This window comes from Tyto alba, unplaced genomic scaffold (genome assembly GCF_018691265.1).
Source record: "Tyto alba isolate M040663 unplaced genomic scaffold, T.alba_DEE_v4.0 Super-Scaffold_41, whole genome shotgun sequence".
Lineage (NCBI taxonomy): Eukaryota > Metazoa > Chordata > Aves > Strigiformes > Tytonidae > Tyto > Tyto alba.
Genome location: NW_024881317.1, coordinates 15056544 through 15076062, shown reverse-complemented (window position 1 = coordinate 15076062; position 19519 = coordinate 15056544). Strand labels below are relative to the sequence as shown.

General features: G+C 42.4%; 1 protein-coding gene and 1 long non-coding RNA gene across 3 annotated transcripts in view; one reads left to right on the top strand and one right to left on the bottom strand.

Annotated features, from left to right (window-relative positions):
- The window catches only part of LOC122154554, a 32917-nt gene extending 23306 nt beyond the window's left edge, over positions 1–9611 (bottom strand). For both annotated transcript variants that reach the window (XR_006166564.1, XR_006166565.1), the window contains exon 1: positions 9299–9611. This is a non-coding gene — a long non-coding RNA (uncharacterized LOC122154554). The remainder of the gene's footprint in view (positions 1–9298) is intronic.
- A 613-nt stretch (positions 9612–10224) lies between these two features.
- PYGO1 (pygopus family PHD finger 1) lies at positions 10225–19361 on the top strand. Its single transcript, XM_042803814.1, has 3 exons — positions 10225–10351; positions 14830–14915; positions 16676–19361. Exons 1-3 carry the CDS (start codon positions 10303–10305, stop codon positions 17795–17797), a joined length of 1257 nt encoding a protein of 418 aa, XP_042659748.1. The 5' UTR covers positions 10225–10302; the 3' UTR covers positions 17798–19361.
- Positions 19362–19519: the final 158 nt, after the last annotated feature.

Here is a 19519-nt window from a genome sequence, read left to right as displayed (position 1 = left end):
AGCCCAGTTCTCCACCAAATGTGGAGCTCTGGTGACTGTAGATTTGGAATCTCTTTTGCACCTAAAGCCTGACATTGCATTTTGTTATATATGAAAAAAGATATCTGCTCTCCTTTCATGTATTCCTTAAGTTATTTCTCTGAATATTTACAAGTAAATCCAGCTGGGTTTTCTGTCTGGGGGATGCATAAGCATTTTTTATCAGTAGAATTAACCTGTGCCATATATTACTTCTAATCTATGTTGGCACTTTGGAGTCCAGTCTGTCTCCACTTTTTCCTTCATCTGCAGTCATGGTCTCAGGATTGCTGGGCAGCAGAGCGTATCCCCCGTCAGTAAGAGAGAAGCTGTAGGTGCTAGTGCTGTTGCTGTTTGTGTTGCAGTGTCCTACTCTTTCTAGAATTAGTGTATTAAGACATGACTTCACCTTTTCCTCCCCACACAGTGAAGAGGATGGGATTTGAACTCTTTGCATATACCTGCATGGTAGAGCCCCAGGCAAACAAGCTCAGATTTGACAAAGAGATACCGTATTGTTCCTACCTGAAAGTGGAGTGTAAGCTTTACTTAAATCCCATGATTTATATCCTATTTACACAGGAATGCACCATTAAGACATTCAGAAAAAGCAAATAATTCAGAATCTAGCTGTGCCTCAGTGAAAGATAGACAATTCACAGATACCCCTAGCCTGTAGGATCTCCCTTGGCTGGCAATAGAGATCTGGGGGCTGGCAGACTTTTGGGTGCCAGCTGCTCTCTGGGAGATTTCTGCCCTTACTGTCATGAGTGAATCCCTGTTTGGCCTGCAAGAACCAGCTGAGATGGTTTTCAGGCAGTGCTGCAAAGTGGTCCAAGTTTCTCAGGGTTTCTTGGGAGAGATGGCTTGGGTGTCACTGAAAACTGATCAGAATGTCAGGTGGGCTGGGGGATGCTGGTCACTGTAATCATCTGCAGGTCTGAAGGATGGAAGTGAATTTCTGTGGGTGACTGAAGCTATGTATCCCATTATACTGCTCCAGGGGAAGTTTTAAATCAGTGCCCAAAACACTGGATTCCTCATTAGCTGGAAATAGACTGGGGACTCCCCAGAGGTCATGTTAATAGAATGGTTTTGAATTTCCTTTTATCTGCATGGCAATACACTGGGAAAAAAAGATCTTCACGAGTAAAGCAGCAGATTTCTCGCTAGGCTGTCAGGCAGTTGCACCACATGAAAGCAGGAAAAGTGTTGCTCACGCTATAGCTCACTACAGCCTTTAACAATTTGAATTTTGGTGTGTTGGTCTAGGAAATTAACCTCTCTGGTTTGCTGAAAGCTATCACCAGCGGATGAGTGACAGAGCTCAATATATGCTGCCTCTTTACTTTTTGTAATTTACAGACATATTAGCTTAAAACAATCCCACTGAACTACTTTCTCATAGCCTCCCCTATATTAGGTCATGCAATTGAAGCTGGAAGTAAGATAGTTTACAGCACAGACTGTACAATTTTAAAAAAATATTAATTTCCATTAAAAATTATATCATTCATGTTAGCAACCATCATGCTTTGGAATATTTAAAAGTCAGTAACAGCTTGCTCAGTCTCTACCAAATAAAACAATCTGGCTTTGCTTTACACAAAGCCCACAGTCAAGGCAGAATGAATCCCTTGAGATCGAGATTTCCAACTTCAAAGGATAAGTTAACTCCAAGCTTGAGTTATAAGTATTTAAATTAAAATTCTCCTGCAAAATCAAAAGCAAGACAACCTCTAGTTCGTAACAAGAAAGAATTCTGATACTGGATTTTACATTATTTTACAGCAAAATGACTATATTAAAGAGGAAAGCACCCTTTTATTTTTAATATACTGCATTTCTAGCTTTCTGATTTACAGATGGTAAGATAAAATCTGTGCAGAAGGTCTGCATATTAGAAGCCATTGTAGCACGGCCTAGAATCACAGTTGTTGTGGTTTGAGCTCAGAGGGCAACTGAACACCGCATAGCTGCTAACTCCCCTCTTCACCCTCAGGACTGGGAAGGAGAAAATAAAGCGAAAGGCTCCAGAATTGAGGTAAGGACAGGAAGAGTCAGGGGCAAGACAGACTTATTAGGGGAAGAACATCAATTTAATTCAGACACCAACAACAATTAACAGACAGAGTAGGACAGGGAGAAGTATTACCACATCTTAAAAAAGCCTTCCCCCACTCCTCCCATCTTCCCTGGCTCAGCTTTGCTCCAGATTTCTCCACCTTCCCCCCAACAGTGGCGCAGGGGCAGGGAATGGGGGGGTGCAATCAGTGTTGCCACTTCTTCCTCCTCTGGGGTGGGGAAGGGACTCCTCACTTTCTTCCCCTGCTCCAGCCTGGTTCCCCGCTCACAGGAGACAGTTCTCCACAAACTGTCTCTGACACGAGACCTTCCCACGGACTGCAGCCATTCCCTAGCTGCTCTGGTGTGGGTCCCTGCCACATGTTGCAATCCTCCCAGCACTGAACTACAACAGTGGGGGCTTCTTCCCACAGAGTCCTGGCCTTCTTTGGGTGCAGATGCCTGCCCCAGTGGGGGCTCCTCCATGGGCTGCAGGTGGGTACCTGCTCCATCACAGACCTCCATGGGTGGCAAGGTGGCAGCCACCATGGCTAATTGGCTGGGCCTCGGTGCAGAGCTGGGTCTGACATGGAGCCAGGGGAGCTGTGAGAAGTTTCTTACAGGGGCCACCGCTGTAGCCCTGCCCCCCACTACCAAAGCCCCTGCCCCACACGCAAACCCAGCACAACGTTCAATACTCAAGAGTCAGCTTCTGCAATTGTAAAGGCTCAGAGCTGTACATGAGCCTGGACTACCTCTGTGATTGGCTTCTGAGCACTAGCCAGAGATTGGATAAGCACCCTGGAACCCAGCAGAGTATGCTGGCTTGCATCATATCCTATGATTTAGAAGTCTCAGGCCAGGTTGATGAGGTTGCCGTTTGTAGTTGGGTTGGCTGGAAACAGTCTTTTAATAGGATCACTCCACAAGTTGGTTTAGCATTTGACAAGGTTTTAAGAGTTTGTGATGATGTCCCTCTTCTATAGCTTAGCTGGGCCCAAACTCACAGCCCAGACCTGCAACTGCAGATAACTAACAGATTTCCATAGGAACTGATGTATAGTACCCTAAAACGTCTGTCTGTAAATTTCAGATTTTGAATTGTACCCACTAGGCATAATACATGTCAAGCAAGTTAATCTAGTTTGGTGTTTGCAGACAGATAGTGCATATATTTTAAATAATTAGTTCCACATTTTTTTCTTGAAATCCTGGATTTCATGTGAATTTTTGCCTGGGGATTAGAGAAAGTGCTCTCAGATGTAAAGGGTGAGTGCAGCATCTATGTAACTAGGTCACAGTGTACTTAGGCATATTTAGTTATCTGTTCTTGTGTTCTTCCCTACTTTTGTTGCACAATAAACAAAAGGGGTAACCAAGTATGATTCATTATCTCCTCTTAAAGGATGGCAGAATTCTGAGATTTCACAGTGGTGGTTTTTTAACTGCATTTTCTAACAATGGTATGTTTGTGATATCTTGTCTTTCATTTTGATTTTTTTTCTGCTTTAGCTGCATTTTCCTTTCATAGTCTACAAACCCCCAAATTCAGACAGTATTTGGCTCCTGCTTCCCAGCAGATTTCCTATTACTCATAGTTACTTGTTCAAAATAGAGGTTTTGTTACTGCATTTCAGTAAATATTTTCCTTAAAAAATAAGACTAAGCTATAATTGCCAATAATAGAAAAAAAACACATAGCGCATACTGTCATGTAGCAGTCCCCTAGATTGTCTACTAACTGTATTTCCTTGTTACTTGCTAATTGTGGAAATGCTTAGTAATTACTATAAAATACATGTGGTCTTACTGTAAAAAGGTCTGTAACATTATGGTGGGTTAAACTTGGCTGGCTGCCAGATCACCACCAAGCTGCTCTCTTACTCCCCCTCCTCAACAGAATGGGGAGAAAATGAAATTAAAATGCTCGTGGGCCAAGATAAAGACGGGGAGATTGCTTACCAATTACTATCACAGGCAAAACAGACTGGGCTTGGGGAAGATTAATTTATTATTCCGGGTCTGCACTCACAGAGGCCACCGCTGCAGCCCACCTGCTACAAAAACCATGCCGCCTACACCCAATACAAACAACGATATTTTTGTACTAAGATTTTGGTCTTGTTTGTTGTTTAATGTAGAGCTGATTTCTGAGCATCCTGCTCTTAATTTCAAAGAAACATAATTGTTATTGAAAAACTCAACTACTGATCTGGATCAGACAGATATGCATGGGTCAGGAAGCTCTGTGCCTGTCCAAGGCCTCACTGGGGAACAAAGCTAAAATGAGAGAATACCCACACAATTGTGCTAAGCTTGGAGAGCTTTTTCTGCAAAAGAGGCTCTTCTACCTCTAGAGTTAGCATTACCACTCCTTTAGTTTTATGGCAAAGATTTCACTTTGGCAATTCTGCAATGCAAATCCCAGAAGAGTCTTTGCCTAAATTTAATTACTTAAAATGCACTGATGCATAGGACAGCCTGAGACAAGGCTTCCTTGGGTTTTCACAGTAGCAAACTTTATAACCTGGACTCTCAGCAAGGTCATTGGAGTCTGGATCCATGAGCTGATTCATAACCAATTATGGTAAAGATCAGTGTGACCTTTGCAGAAAACTAGAAAGGGCTCTTGAGAAAACCGAATAAAGTGCAGAAATACTTGCCTCTCTTTTCATCAAATCATGATAAACATGAAAATGTAGAGAATTAAAAATGATAATCCAGAAAGTACACGAAATTGCATTTCTTTCACTTCCCCACAGAGCGTCCCCATTTCACTATTCATTGCTCAACAGGCGACCACTTTGAGGTGGTAGACCATTTTGAAGAGGAGCCCACAAAGGTTTGTTAAACATGTATTTTCCCATTTCTAAAATGTATTAACTTGACAACGTTAACATAGAAAACTGAAAGTTCTATTTTATTTATCCTACAGGTAAAGGGGAAAGAAATCTTATGTTCCTTGGTAACTTGAAGATCAAATGAGGGTTTTTAAATGTGTATATATACACATATACTGTATTTCTTGTAAAAACTTTTGTACTTTTGTATATAAACAAACCCAATAATGAAACTTGAGTGCCTAGATAACCAATGTCTGTCTTCATATCTGAAATGTTTAAGTAGTATACGTATTAATTCTTACATATTGGCTATAAAATTTTATAGTTTAAGACTGTTGGTAAATTGTAGGTTTTAACTTTCTAAGTCATATGTGTTGTTGGCAAGAGTATCTGAGTGCATTGGAGTTGTTTTTCCTGAAATACTTGAACATGGCTGTATTTTAACTGCAAGCTGAAAAGGTAAGTGTGCACTCAAAAAGAGAAATCAATTAGTCTCGCTAAATTTCAGGACTATCTAAGAGCTTGCTTTGAACTTAAAAAATGTTGTTCCAGTATAGATATGACATTACAATGCCCTTTGTACCCATTTCTGAGACATTTTTTGATCAGTCCACTAATGTCTTGCAAAGCTTAGGAAAATGTGTTTCATCAGCCAATGATTTGATATGTGATTAGACAAAGGCATGATCACTCTCAGTCTTTTTACTCATTTCAAGATATATCATGCATCACATGGAAGAAGACTAACGCAATGAACTACAGAAAAAAATCTTACATTCTTTCATGGACTAACTTGTAAAGCAATCTGTTCTGCACTTCTTCCCTACAAACAGTTTTGTATTCATTTCAGATTAAAGTTAAAACATGGACAATTAATTAGATTTTGTTTTGTACATAATATTATGTGGATGAACAGTTAATGCAGAAATTTAGATAGTCTTAATTTTTGTTGATTAAAAGCAGAAATGAAACAGACGTAGGCTCGTGAGATCTGGTTTACATCACCATAACAGATGTAGCATTCACCAGTAGGCAAGCAATTTGCACTAAAATAGCTTCAATGACTTGTGCTCAAACTGTTTCAGTTATGGTTACAATCCCCGAGATTGGCAGAGAGATGCTGTACATCTGATAAGACCTAGAAGGGACCTAGTTAACACATTTTCCCAGAGCAATACCAGCTGCATAACCAGCTAGACTAATAAGGCATAAAATGCACATTTCTGTGTAACTTATAAACATGTGTTAAATTTTACTACCCTGAAAAAGGGAGATACGGAGGAGAAGAACAAATGAGTCTGGAGGAAGAGGTGTAACTCTAGTGTAACAGCAAAAACAGATTTTTAGTGTAGTCTCAGGCCTGACAAACTCCCTCCAGCCTTGATACAGTCCTATCTATCACAGTAGTATTGTGAAACGTGTACAAGTTTGTAGAACTAGCAGTTTATTTTGTATAACATGAAAAAGGGCCTTTTGGAAAAAATAATTACTGATTTTATTTTTTTCCCCTCATAGCAGGTGGGGGAATCAAATCTGCTGATGCTAGAAGACTGTTATGAGCTAAGGCTATCACAATCCAAATTTCCTTAAATGTGTCCCTTTTTTCCAGCTCAACGCTTTCTGTCTGGGAGGCAGAGAGATCACTGGCTGCTTGGCTTCTGTGTCCATGTGCCAGAAAACCTGCGGAGGTGCTGCTTGATCTTGCTGTGCATGTGCCATACCTTGACACAGCCCACACAGGCCGGATGTGCTGCCCTTCTGCACCAGCCTGCTGGACTCTAGGTCTAGGTCCATTGCATTGCTCTCTCGCTGTGTAGGAAATGTTCTGTGATGAGTTGGTAAATCACAGGTTGAAGCTGTGCATGCTTTATTTTGGAACATACACAGTTTACATGAGATGAAGACTTTTACAGTTTCCCCTGGTAGTAGAAGTGGCAGAGTTACACAGTTCAGCCAGTTTACAGCTCTTTTCCTTCTGATCTGCCTTTTTTTTTTTCCTTCCCTAATTTTATTCTTCTGGGATGAAATCTTGGCCCCCATAAAATCAAACAGAACAAATCTTTCACTTTTTTTGTTTTTGAATTCTTTAAATGTCAGTAAATTTCTCTGAGATGTTTGTATTTTTTCCATCAGTGCATTTGCATACATTCTTATGTTGTCAAAATGTGCTTCTATGATACTCTCTGCTCCCGAGATATGCAGTAGATAGATGTGAAAAGATGCAGTAAAACCCCTTAAATGTTAATGCCCTGGTGTGGACCCTCGTCTAATTGATATTTCTCTCCTGATAATGTAATGCAGTGTTGAATGTTCAGGCACTACGGTAACAATCATTAGAACTTCCTTTACCTATGGGTAGTTTGTACAGAAAGGCTCTTGTAGTAGCCTTCTTTCTAACCTGCATTCAGAAGGAAAGGAACCTAGAAGTTACCAAGACCAGCTCTTCTATACTTAACAACATTTTTAGGGCTGGTATGTCACATGTGATTGAAGTTACTGTTATCTCAACAAAGCCACCCTTTTCAACAGTCAGGGTGAGTTAGAGAGTATAAACTTAAATAGTATTTGTTATTTGTTCACAACTGAGTGCTCTGGCAGGGAGCAAGAGCTTTCTGTGTGGTTGGTTATTGTTAAAAAGAAGAAAATTATTTCAGAATGACAGAATTATTAGAGTTCGAAGGGGAATTGGGAGGTCTTGACTTTGAGTCCAATCTCCTGCACAAAACAAGGTTAATGCTGAACTTGGGCCAGGCTATTTGGGCTTTGCCCAGTTGGGTTTTGAAAACCTCCCAAGATGGAGATTGTACAATTTCTTTAGTTTCTTGTTCTAATGGTTGCTTAGCCTCAAAACAATTTTTTCGCTCTCCTCATAGCCAGTTGGAACCTCGTTTCAAATTATGACCACTGAGTCTCATTTGCCTGTTATACATGTCAGTAAAGAGCCTGTCTGTCTCTTCTTGGTAAACTCCACTTAAGTGTCAGAAGGTTGCTACTAGGTACCCCTAAGCCTTCTTAATTAATGCCAACTTTCTAGAGGAAGAAATGATGGAGTAATTTTAAGAACAACTTAGCAAGGCTATCAGGTGGTAAATGGTGTGTGATAATGAGAACTTTCATAGACTTTTTGGGAATATTTGAGGTGCTGGTGTAGGCACCTGAGCAAGTGATTTACTTCCCTTCAGATACCGTGTCAGCCATTTCCAACGTAGGTTCAGGTGTGTAAAGTCAGTCCAAAGCATCCTCACAGACGACTCGCTAAAGACCTGAGTACAAGTTAAAGCTGGATTTGGATGAACAGCAAAACAGACATAATTTTTTGCAACTAGAGCACTGGGTTAAATCTGAATTCCCTGCTCACATTTTTGATGCAGACAATCTCCCCCTAGGAACCTTTATAGACTCAGGGACATCAATCTGCGCATCCATAATTACAGTCTACATGCTATTACAAGGCAGCCTTGTACAAAGGCTCGTGCAGTCCTTGGAGAATTATCTAGGCCTACAGCGAGCTCCATCACAGAAAATGCAGATCTCTTTACAGATAAGGCACATCTTCCTCCAAATATAGACTAGCTTACACCCACCTTCCTAATAACAGGCTACACTTCTCTTCAGCAAGATTACACAAAATTAACCAGCAGATCCCACAAGAATACCAACAGTATGCAATACTTTGAGGCACATGCATTCTGGGATTGCTGCAAAGTACAAGGCTGTGGACAAATAAAAGTGATGTCTAGGGAAGGACACAAATTGACATAAAATATTTAATTACTTTCTCCATTTTATTTCATCAGACGTGCAAAATGATAAAGCAAAACCACAGTAATTCCAATACCTTAACCTCTACACAAACATCACTTCTTTTTTTCCCCTCAGAAAAAGTGTTCCAAATACTGGAAAAGTACCAACTACCCATCTAACAAGAAGGTATGTGAAGAAATAGCACTGATAGGTATTGCGAAATGAGGTATGATGGCAAACCTCGTACTCTACAGCTGGACATTTTTATCCCAGTTAAGGGGCAATAAATCCTCATTCAAAAGTTAACGAACACTGTTGATCAACAATTTTGATCAAGGATGAGGACTCCACCTGGAACATCTCTGAAACACAGCCACTTCAGAAGATGGGAAACTGTGGCAGAATGTATGTATCCACAAAACTACAGTGACACCAGCCGTGTTTCACCCACCATCTTGTGTTTTTCAAGGGTTCGGCAAAGGTTCACCAACACTCTGAGGGCCACCATCTGGGCCCAGTGGGTTGCTTCCCCGCTGTCCTACCGTCAGGCCGGAGACCAGACGGGAGGGTGGTACCTGCATGGAGGCAGCCCCTCCTCGAAGAGGGTCCTCCAGCTAGCGTGGACCTACCTGCCCGCGATCCGCCGGGGCACGGTGCTGCGGCGCCTCCGACGAGCGGCCGCGCGGGGCGGGAGGAACCAGGGCCGCATCCCGGAGGCGGGAAGGGCGCGCGCCGCCCGAGAGGTAGGCGGTGAAGCCCCGAGGAGCCGCCCGGGGAGCGCGGCCGTTACCCGCACGGTGCTGGGCGCGGGCGGCTGCGGCCGAGAAAGAGGAGCCGCCGCTGAGGGCAGCGGCCGCTCGTGCCCCGGCCCCCGCCCTCACGCGCGCTAACGGTCCCCGTCGCCGCGCGCCGGCCTCGCCGCCCCTCTCAGCCGCCGCGCGCAGCCGGCCCGCGCCCGCCCCGGCGCTGCCCGGCGGCCGAGCGGGAGGGCGGCGGCGCCGGCTGAGCCCGCCCCAGCGCGGCGGCTTTGTTCCGAGCGGCGCTCTCAGAGCGGGCGGTGCGGGGCCGGGGCCGGCAGCCCCGTGGGAAGGGCCGCACCCCCGCCGAGCTGATGGCGGGAGCGCGGGGAGCCCCGCGGAGCGCCCCGCCGCCGCCAGAGCCGCCGCCGCCGCCCCTGGGGGCCCGGGAGCGGGCTGGCAACGGCGGCCGGGCCACGGCGCAGTGAGCGGCGCTGGTGGCCGGCGGGGGCGCTGTGCGGGGCCGCGGGGCCTGGCAGCCCCGGCGGCGGGCGCCGAGCGAGGCGGGCGCCGGCAGCCCGCGGGGGCCCTGCCCGTCGCGGCTCGGCGCCCCGTGGAGCCCCGCGCAGCTCCCGGGCGGCCGCCCTCCGCTTGCCGGCGCCCGCCTCGCCCGGTCCCCGCCGCGGGCCGCCGAAGAGCCCTCCCGCTCCCAAACTTTGCAAAGTCTGGCAGCTCTGCCGCTGGGGCGGCCGCGGCGGCGGCTACGGCAGCAGCGGGCGGGGGCGGCGGCGGAGGAGGCGGGGGCGGAGGGGGCGGGGTGCGGGCCGGCGACGGCGGCAGCAGCATCAAAGAGCCCCGATTCCTGCCGCCCTGGGAGCCATGCACTGCTGTCTGTAATGTCAGCGGAACAGGAGAAGGACCCCATCGCTCTGAAGAGATCCCGAGGTACGAGGAGGGCCGGTGCGGGCCGGGAGGTGGCCGCTGCTGGGGCCTAACTCCCGTGCGGGGAGCTGCCGGTGCCGCGGGGTGCGAGTACCGGCCCGACCCGCCCGGCGGGCTCCCGGCCCGCAGCAGCGCAGCCCGGGCCGGGCCGCCCGCGCCCCCGCCGCCGTCCTTCCCCGCGGCTGGCGGCGGCGGGGCCGGGCGGCGCGGGAGCAGCGCTAAGTTTGCACGGTGGGGCCCGGCCGGGCCCCGCGGGCTCCCGCAGCCTCCGGGCCTGGAGCTGCAAAACTCGGGGCTGGCTTTAGGCTCAGATGTGACCCATGCGCGGAGGCGGTCGGGTGCGTGGTTATGTCTCTTGTGTTTTTCTGGATGTGCTGTCCATTAGTATGCAGCGTGCATACTGTTGGTGCAAGGGAATACGTCGGCAGTGCCACATGTCCGAGTTAGTGTTGATGCAGAGCCCATAAATCACACTTGAGTGTTCGCTCTTCTACCCCTGGTCTGGCGCTTGATTCCCGTTTTTTTGTTTTTTGTTTTTTTTTTTTTTCAGGAAACGAAAAATTTATCGAAATCCTGTTCTTTATTAATAACACTGTTGTATGGCTCTAGTGAGGTTTGAAGTACGCGTTTCTTTGAAATGGGTAAGGAGAAGTGTAGGAATACGGTATCTATTCTGACTTCGGCTGTGCAACTGACTTTAATGGCAGTAGCACGTCGGTCTGCGTACCGGTAGTTGTGCCCTTATAGTCCTTAAAAACAGAAATGCATTCTTGAATAAAATAACGAAAGACAGTAAGGTGACTGAGTTGGGTGAAAATCGTGGCAAAATGGTGAGATCTGCAATTTATTGTTTCTTTTTTCCTCGCCTCCTGTTTTGCCCCTGGAATTCTATTGTTCTTGATAGCTTTTCTATGCTTGGGTAAGTGGGGAAAGGTGTGGATTCTGCTATGCATGTTGTCATTGATTTGCAGTTTGCTTTTCTAAAACTGTTCTAGTAATAGCTGGTTTACAACCTTGAGAATGAGAGAATGAAAATACCCGGCAGTGTTACAAAGGAGACTGGGATTCATTAGACTCCTTCACTCTCAAGCCCTGATTCTGCAAATATTTAAGCACATACAGTTTCACGTGCCTGAGCTACCCACTGAGTTTCATGTGATTACCACGTAATATCAAACCTGTCTACAGTGTCAGGGCCACACAATAGGTCTGCCAAATCTGGTTGAAATGACACCCTTTTTAGGTTTCTGTCTATAATGAAAAGTTTATTCACCCATTTATGTTTCTTGGGAAAACGCTCTTACTGAGATAACCGAGTCTTACTGTTTAAAAAGACTCTGGCATCTGTCCTGTAAAAACCTAGACAGAGATTTGTCAGTGAGTATGAAAATACTCCACAGTGTATTTGCAGTATGTTAAGTATGGCATAAATTACATGCAAAGTCATAATCTCTTAATATGTAAACAAAACTCCAGGTTGCAGTTCTCCTGACCAACACTGAAAATGTCAGTCATGCACACGTATGAAGTAAGAATACAGGATTTATCTCTTTTCTGTTTCCTAAATGTAAATGGCTGAAACAAATTTTATCCATTATTTAATAAGGGAATAGTTATCAAAAATGTATTTATATCTCTAGATCCATTACATATATGATGTCTCAGTCAAAAGGATTGCATTTTTTCCTGGAAAATTAGTCTCAGACAATTAAATAATTTTTTGCACCCTTAGTACAATGTTCCAGAGTGCTTAGTACACCTTTTAATGAAAGTCTGTGTGGTAGGTACCAAAAGTGACTTTCTGAAAAGTTTATTTTGGCTGCATGAAAATGATCCTTATTCACTCCTTTTTTTGGAGGTATGCTTGGACTAACATTCTGTTTCCTTTCATGTATAAATTAAATCATTACAAAACCCACAGGGAAAATATAAATTTGTAAGGCTAAATTAAATCATTGGCCTCACACAGCGAGAACTGAAAATACAAAAGCTTTGTACCGCTCCACACATAGGACTCAGTTCTGCAAACCTAGGCATGTGAATGACTTCACCCGTGTAAGTAATTAATGTAGAAATAGGTGGAACTTGTCAATGGAATTCTAATATTCATATGCTTATGTTTTTGGAGCATTTTATGCCAGAGAGGGAATTTCTACATAATTTTATAAAGTTTTAACTTATGCTACGGTAAAACAGCACTTGCATATGATCCTCAGTATTCTACTTGACCACATATTTACTGATAACTGTGCTAACAGTTGCTGAATTTATTAAAAGAAATCTAGATATTTGTAATATTTTGCTCTCAGTGGTTAATGTCATTTATGTATTAAGAGTACAGGACCATGAACAGGAGTGTATTTCAGGTAGTTGTGAGAACTGGTGTTCATAGTACAATTTCCCACTGAATTTGTGATAAAGGTATAAGAATGCTGGAGAAGAAGCTAGTGGAAAGTGCAGGGACAGTTTTGAGCAAATAGTTTGTCAAGAAGATGATTTATAGAGTTGGAATTTAAGGGAGATTTGTCATCATTCTTTATGTTAAGCATTATGCTGTGATTATTTAGTATCTACATTAATGCAATGACAGTGCTTCATAGCACACTAAACACTTGTAGGATTTTATATTCTAAATGAAGGCAAAGAGGACTCTTCTGTTAAAGAGTAATGCCTAGGTACTCTGATGGTAGGTTATACTGTGATATGCTATGCTCAAGCATGAGTTTATTTTGAGAACATGATCGTGACTTCATGCTCTAGTCTTTGAAATTCAGATTTAAAATTTGATAGGTGTTGATTTGGGATGTTCACGTATCTTCCTTATGTATAGTGAAAAATTAAATTAAGTTTCAACAGTGGCAGCCGAAGACAAAAGGAATTTATTAAATCAGAGGCAGAATGGGATTCTTACTTGAGGTAGGACTGGTAAATTCCCAGAAACCTCAAAACAGGAGGGGTAGGAGGAAGTAAGTGCTAGGAGTTAAAATTTGTCAGGCCTCCTTTGATCAGGAGTATTTGAAATAACTGTTGGGTATTTCAGTCTCTATACAGTAGGTCTACTTCCTCCCTGTGAGAAGAGATTTTGTGTTACTTTACTAAATAATCCTAAATCTGGTTTAGTTGTCTGCTGGGAATACCCGTCTAACATAGGGCAGTGTAATGTCATACATTATGCTTCTTTTCATAATACTATTGGTAATTCACAGTTATCTCCAGGTTGCCTTTGATAACAAAGACAAACCTATGAGTTCAGCTGTGTGCTTGTGTTTTGATAGTTTGATTTGTATTCTGAATATGAGTTTTAGACAAATAGCAGTAAAATTTTTATGTTGGATTGTCCACTTTGTATTGTTCTATACTATAACTATATATACATATATTTTTTTTTTAAAGAGCAAATAAGCTATTATGTTAATGGGCCTTTCAAAAAAACTAATTACCAAACAGTTTCTTAATGTAATGATAGTATCTTAACAGGTGTTGCTCTCATATCACCCAAAAGTGATTTTCATGCTTCAGCTCAGGGTTTTCTTTGTATTCCCATATGATGGCAAATCCACTTGAGCCCCATGAAGGAACACTGATTGGAATAAGAAGAAATGTGCTAGAAATTTTTTTTTGGGGGAGTCTATGGTCTAACTAGAGTTTTAAAAATTAAAGTAATGTTTTATACAACTTTGAGAGCTTCTCCCATTATTACAAAAGGTGAAGAAGAATCCCAGGTTAAGTATATATACCCCTTTCTATTGCTTAGTCAAGTCTGACTGAATGATCAATAAAATTAACATTCTTCACTTATTTTTGGGCCAGGCCAGCCATACTCAACTATTCTGTGAGTTTTCTGCAGAGTAGGGCAGGTTCACTTAGAGTCCCTCTCATTTTTGGCAGATGTCTTTTTGTTTGATTAGGTCTTGCATTTAGTGAAACTTAGGTCTGATAAACTGGAGATCTGTCTAAACAACATCTCAGGTTTTCAGTCATTTACATTCATGGATCTACTACTGTTTGCTTTTTCCTTCATGGCATACTGTAATATACTGTTGTATATTGGTACAGTGAGTTTGATAAATACTATGTCTGTGTAAGTTAAATAGGAGGTGAATCTTAGGCGTGGTTTTAAGCAGTTCTTTTGAAAGTTTTATGCATTATGCAGACAAGAAATACTTGTAACTGCTGAAGTGGAGATGTTAAGAACCAAGGGACAGATAAACATAAAATAAATGGAAATGGTTATTCCAACTGTAATGAGCATGAATTAGACATTAAAGTGGTAATAGAGTAAGAAATCTGTGTACAAGATTTGCTAACTTTTATCTCCAGGTGTTTGCTCCTTAAGGACTTGCAATGTAAGGCACTAAAATTAATGCACGTTCAGTGTCTGTGACATAGATATCTGTTGCTGTGACAGACAGACAGAGGCAAACTTAAAATACAGTCTGTAAGAAAACTAATGCAGTATTGCACTGATTGAAATTTTGTAGGTGGTGACAGTGGATTGGATGGGTTAGGAGGACCAGGAGTACAACTTGGAAGCCCTGATAAGAAAAAGCGCAAAGCAAATACACAGGTAAATTCCCTTTGGGTCTTTTGATTTCTTAATAAACAGTGCACTCAGATGTTGTTTGCTGGTATGACTGTCCTGCATTGTTTGGAATATCAGTCTATTCTCACAAATAGCACTTACATACAAAATATTTCAGTTGTACTGTGAAGTTTAAATCTTCATAGTACTAGTTATTCTCACTGAAGTTATTTTAATCTCTGTAGGTTGCCAAAGACCTATAAAGAGAGGAGCACAGTGAGACTGCAACAACTTGTATTTTACCATCTGGATTTGATTCTGAGACAGACTTTCTTTTAATGACTTTGTAGCCATTGGTAGAAATCTGTACAGCATGAGTAGTTGCCATGAGACTACTTTTCTTCTTACTTTTATTCCTGTATGTGTAGGTTTGTGGGCTAATGGATCAGTACAGTTTGTTAATGCTTTGACCAAACTCTTGGCATATTCCCCAAGTGATTTTCAAGCAAAAGCTGTGAGGCAGGTTTGGCTTCTTTCCAGTGAATCCCTGCAATTTGGCATTTCTATACAACTTCTGTTTCCAGAAAAGGAAGCCTGAATACAAAACATGTAAAGCAATTAGATCTCTGTAGTGCAGAATTTTCCTTTGTGTGTTCATTCAGCTTTGAGTGAGAGTATCTGTTAATTTGGTACTGCCCAGTGAGAGTAATTTTATTTATGTAGGTCAAACAATCACTTTCTGTTAGACCTATCCAGATTCCATTGAGATGTGGATCTGTTTTCTTAATTTTTGTTTTGTGTTAAAGTAGTCATAGTGAAACCTGCTCTGAGAAATAATTGGTTAATTTAAGGGTTTCAGACCTTTTTCCTGTTGGAGCTTTCCTTGTGTTCTGGAATGGTGATAACTATAGAGTGTATGCAGACTAGTGTCCTCTCTTTTCTTACCAGGTTCAAAACCTGCAGCACAGCAGATTTTTTTGGGGAAAAAAAACCCATTCAGTCTTAGTTTATTAGTGTTTAGGAGGAAATGCTTTCTGTGAGCACAGTTAGCTTGAGGGTGAACCAGCTAGATGTTCCCCACAGGCTAGTCTAGAATGAAACTCAGTTGTATAGCTGCTCTGCTGACATTTAAACAGCCTCTGGGCTCCATTAAACACTTGATTATGCTCTGTAACCAGAAATGCTTGTATTTTATACCTACTAACTGTGCTTTGCAGACTGTTACAATCACTGAATGCTCATAAGGGAGACCTCTGTTTGGTACACAGAATAGAGAAAATTCCTATATTCAGGCTTCTATATTTTATATACCTTCTTAAGGTTATAGTAACACGAGGTTTGTATATCCTCATAGAAGTGGGGTGCCTTAAGAGGTGTATATTCAGTAAGATGAACCCAAAATGAAACTAAGGAAATGCTTCAAATCTGCTCATCAACATTTGGAAATATGTTGTGCATGTGTTTATGTGACACCTGGCTTTCTGTGCTGTTGGTTTTCTTATGTAAAAGATAAAGAAATAGGAGTCACATATCAAGTAGTACTTTTCAGAAGCATGGTTGTGCAACTGCACAATTTTTAAAACACTGTGATTACTATAAATCACCATGTTATCTGGAGCACAAACTCCTCTGTTGCCTCTGTGCTGAAATTTCAGACAACCTGGCAGGGTACAGCGGCTGAGCTTTACACAACAGCTGAACTGTTCTTTTAGCAGTAGTGCTGCTAATCCAGGACCTTTGTGGTTGGTCTATCTTGCAGGGAATTACTAAAACTAATTTAAATGTTGTATTTAAAATATTTTTAGGGGTCATCATTTCCTCCTCCATCTGAATATGCTCCACCGCCGAATCCAAGCTCTGACCACCTTGTAGCTGCAAATCCATTTGATGACAACTATAATACTGTGTCTTATAAACCACTTCCTTCAGGAAATCCATATTTTAGTAATCCTGGTTATCCTGGCTTTGGAGGATATAACACTTTCAGAATGCCACCTCACATGCTGCCCAGAGTGTCCTCGCCATATGGTGGTTCTTACTCCCTCAGAAACCAACCACATCCCCTTCCTCAAAACCCTGTGGGAATGGGTTTTAGTCGACCCCACTCTTTCAGCTTTGGTCCCCATGATAACCCAGGTTTTGGGAATCAACCACCTTATAGTAGTGGTCAGATAAATCAAAATGTCAATATGCCTGGTCAGCATTTCAGACCAAATCCTGGTGAGAACTTTGGCCATTCTGGTCACATACCTCACCCTGATGTGCCATCTAACTTTGGTCCTGGAAACAATCCAAATTTCCCAAATTCTCAGCTAGAGTCAAACCATTCTTTTGTTCCTCCACCAAACACGTACAACCAGACAAAATCATCAGCACAAAAGCAAGACTTTAGTCAAGGTGCAAGCAAACCAGCCAGCCAGAACACTGCTGCTCATCAGCATCATCACAGGACAGAGGACATTGTGAGTCAAGGTAACAGTGACCTAAAAAATGTTACTCGAAACAATGTGGTAAATCAGGATAATAGCCATTCTAATAGTGCTGATAACACTAATGCTGGCCATTCAAATGGGACTCAGAGTAAGTCCCGCCAGCCTCGAGGTACTGCTGAAGGATGCAACTCTGAAAAGAGCAGCAAAACACCCCTTCATCCCAGTCGTCATGGTCACTCGTCCTCTGAACCTGTCTATCCATGTGGAATTTGTACACATGAAGTTAATGATGATCAGGATGCCATCCTGTGTGAAGCCTCTTGTCAAAAATGGTTTCATCGGATCTGTACAGGCATGACTGAGTCCGCTTATGGCCTTCTTACAGCAGAAGCATCGGCAGTATGGGGTTGTGATACTTGCATGGCTGACAAAGATGTCCAGTTAATGCGTACCAGAGAGACTGCAGGACCACCTGCGTTGAATACGGATGGCTAACAATGTGAATTGGTGGTGGTGGTTGAAATACTTGCTATGAAGATTTGGTTACAAATTGGGTACTTCACTTTCTGCAGACAATCAGTTGTGTTTGATTGCTGTCATCTTTTTCTCCCTAATCTGTTTTCATTCATAAACTTCCATCTCAGCTTTGGTACTCTTAGTTTTATGTGTTGAAATTTTTTACAGGATGGAATACTTTTTTGTTTCTGATTAAACTGTAAAACATAACTGACAACTGATCTGAAGTAGGATGTGCATTGACAATTTTATTGAAGGCAAAAATGTGCCTGTATGAATACCCCCTAATTTGCTAGTGTTAATGTGTTAACTAACACTAGCATTTAGTGCTTGGTTTTAATGGTACTATATTTGCGAGTACTCATTACATTTCATTTTTTTGGGATGAATATCCATTACTGATGTTCTTGCTATCCTTTCTTTGAATATCGTTGAGATGACATGGAGGAATGTGCAGTACTAATAGTTTTTATTTTAGGGAAAATACAGAGAATTTCCTGTGTGCTTTTTCCTATTTTTGAAGTAAAGCATTAACACACTATTCAAAAATTGATGACTTGATGCTTAGTAGCACAGTGAAACCCAATAACTTTTACACATATATATTTTCTTGAAAAGGCAGTGATCTTTTTTGAGTTCTCAACAAATACTTACTTGCTGAAGATTCTTGCTAAGTCTTGCAGTATTTGGAAGTAGTTCCAAAATATGATTACGTTGGAAAAAGAACGCATCAAAGTTATGAAGTCCAGTGCTTTAAGTCTAGAGAATACCAAAACTAGGGTTGCATATGTAACCTTAATTCATTTATCTTAAGCACATACACTAGGATACAGTCTTTGCATCTGTCATGGTTGTGCAGTCATGCACATTTCTCTCATCCTTTCTGATAGATGGTTCTAGTTTCCTGCCTCAGTGCTGCCTGAGAATTGTGAATGAATTAGTGCAGGGAAAGTCCTGCCCATCTTCTTGGGCTTCCATCTAGAGCCTGCTCTGTCCTCCTGAGCTTACACAGTCCACTTGGCATGAAGGAGAGCGCAAGGCAACGGAGTGTGCTCAGCACAGGCTCTGAATTGCAAGATAATTTGTCCAGCAAAGTCTTAAAACTGAATTCCCACCACTGTCTCAGCCAGCTTTCACATCAGATGAGTTTAGCTCACATCAGGAGCAAGTAATCATAAGTTTAGCTTCTTGATATCCTACTGACAAGTATAAATGGCACTAGAGTTTCATGTGTGATGCTAAGAATTCTGTTTTAATATGGGTAATTTGATCTTATTCTTGTTCTCAAAAATACTCTCTCCCCCCCCCCCCCCCCCCCCCCCCCCCTTTTAGTGTGGGGAAACGTCTAGCTGTGAAGACTTCAGCCTTAGCAATGTGATAAAGTTGCATATACAACTGAAAATGATTATTTCTGTAGAGAGAAGTGTTGTTTTAACTTAATAAAAGGTGTCACTGTAATAACAGACTCTGCTTATAATACTCACTACTGTGCTGGAAACTTACAGTTTTTAAACAGTCAGCAATTAAATCATGTCAAGCATTACAGGTACTCGTTGTGTTCCTTAATGTGACAAATTGTTCAGGTCTGTGGTGATGAGTGATGTAGGAGCCTACATAGAATACAGTAATCTGTATAAAGAGATAGCTTTTATGGTAAGCTATGCCAATGAGTGAAAAGTGAGGCCTGATTGGTAGGTAGTT

Coding starts and splice junctions, on each gene's coding strand:
- PYGO1 (XM_042803814.1), top strand. CDS start 10,303: ATGTCAGCGGAACAGGAGAAGGACCCCATCGCTCTGAAGAGATCCCGA. Junction 10,352..14,829: donor CGCTCTGAAGAGATCCCGAG/GTACGAGGAGGG, acceptor GAAATTTTGTAG/GTGGTGACAGTGGATTGGAT. Junction 14,916..16,675: donor AGCGCAAAGCAAATACACAG/GTAAATTCCCTT, acceptor AAATATTTTTAG/GGGTCATCATTTCCTCCTCC.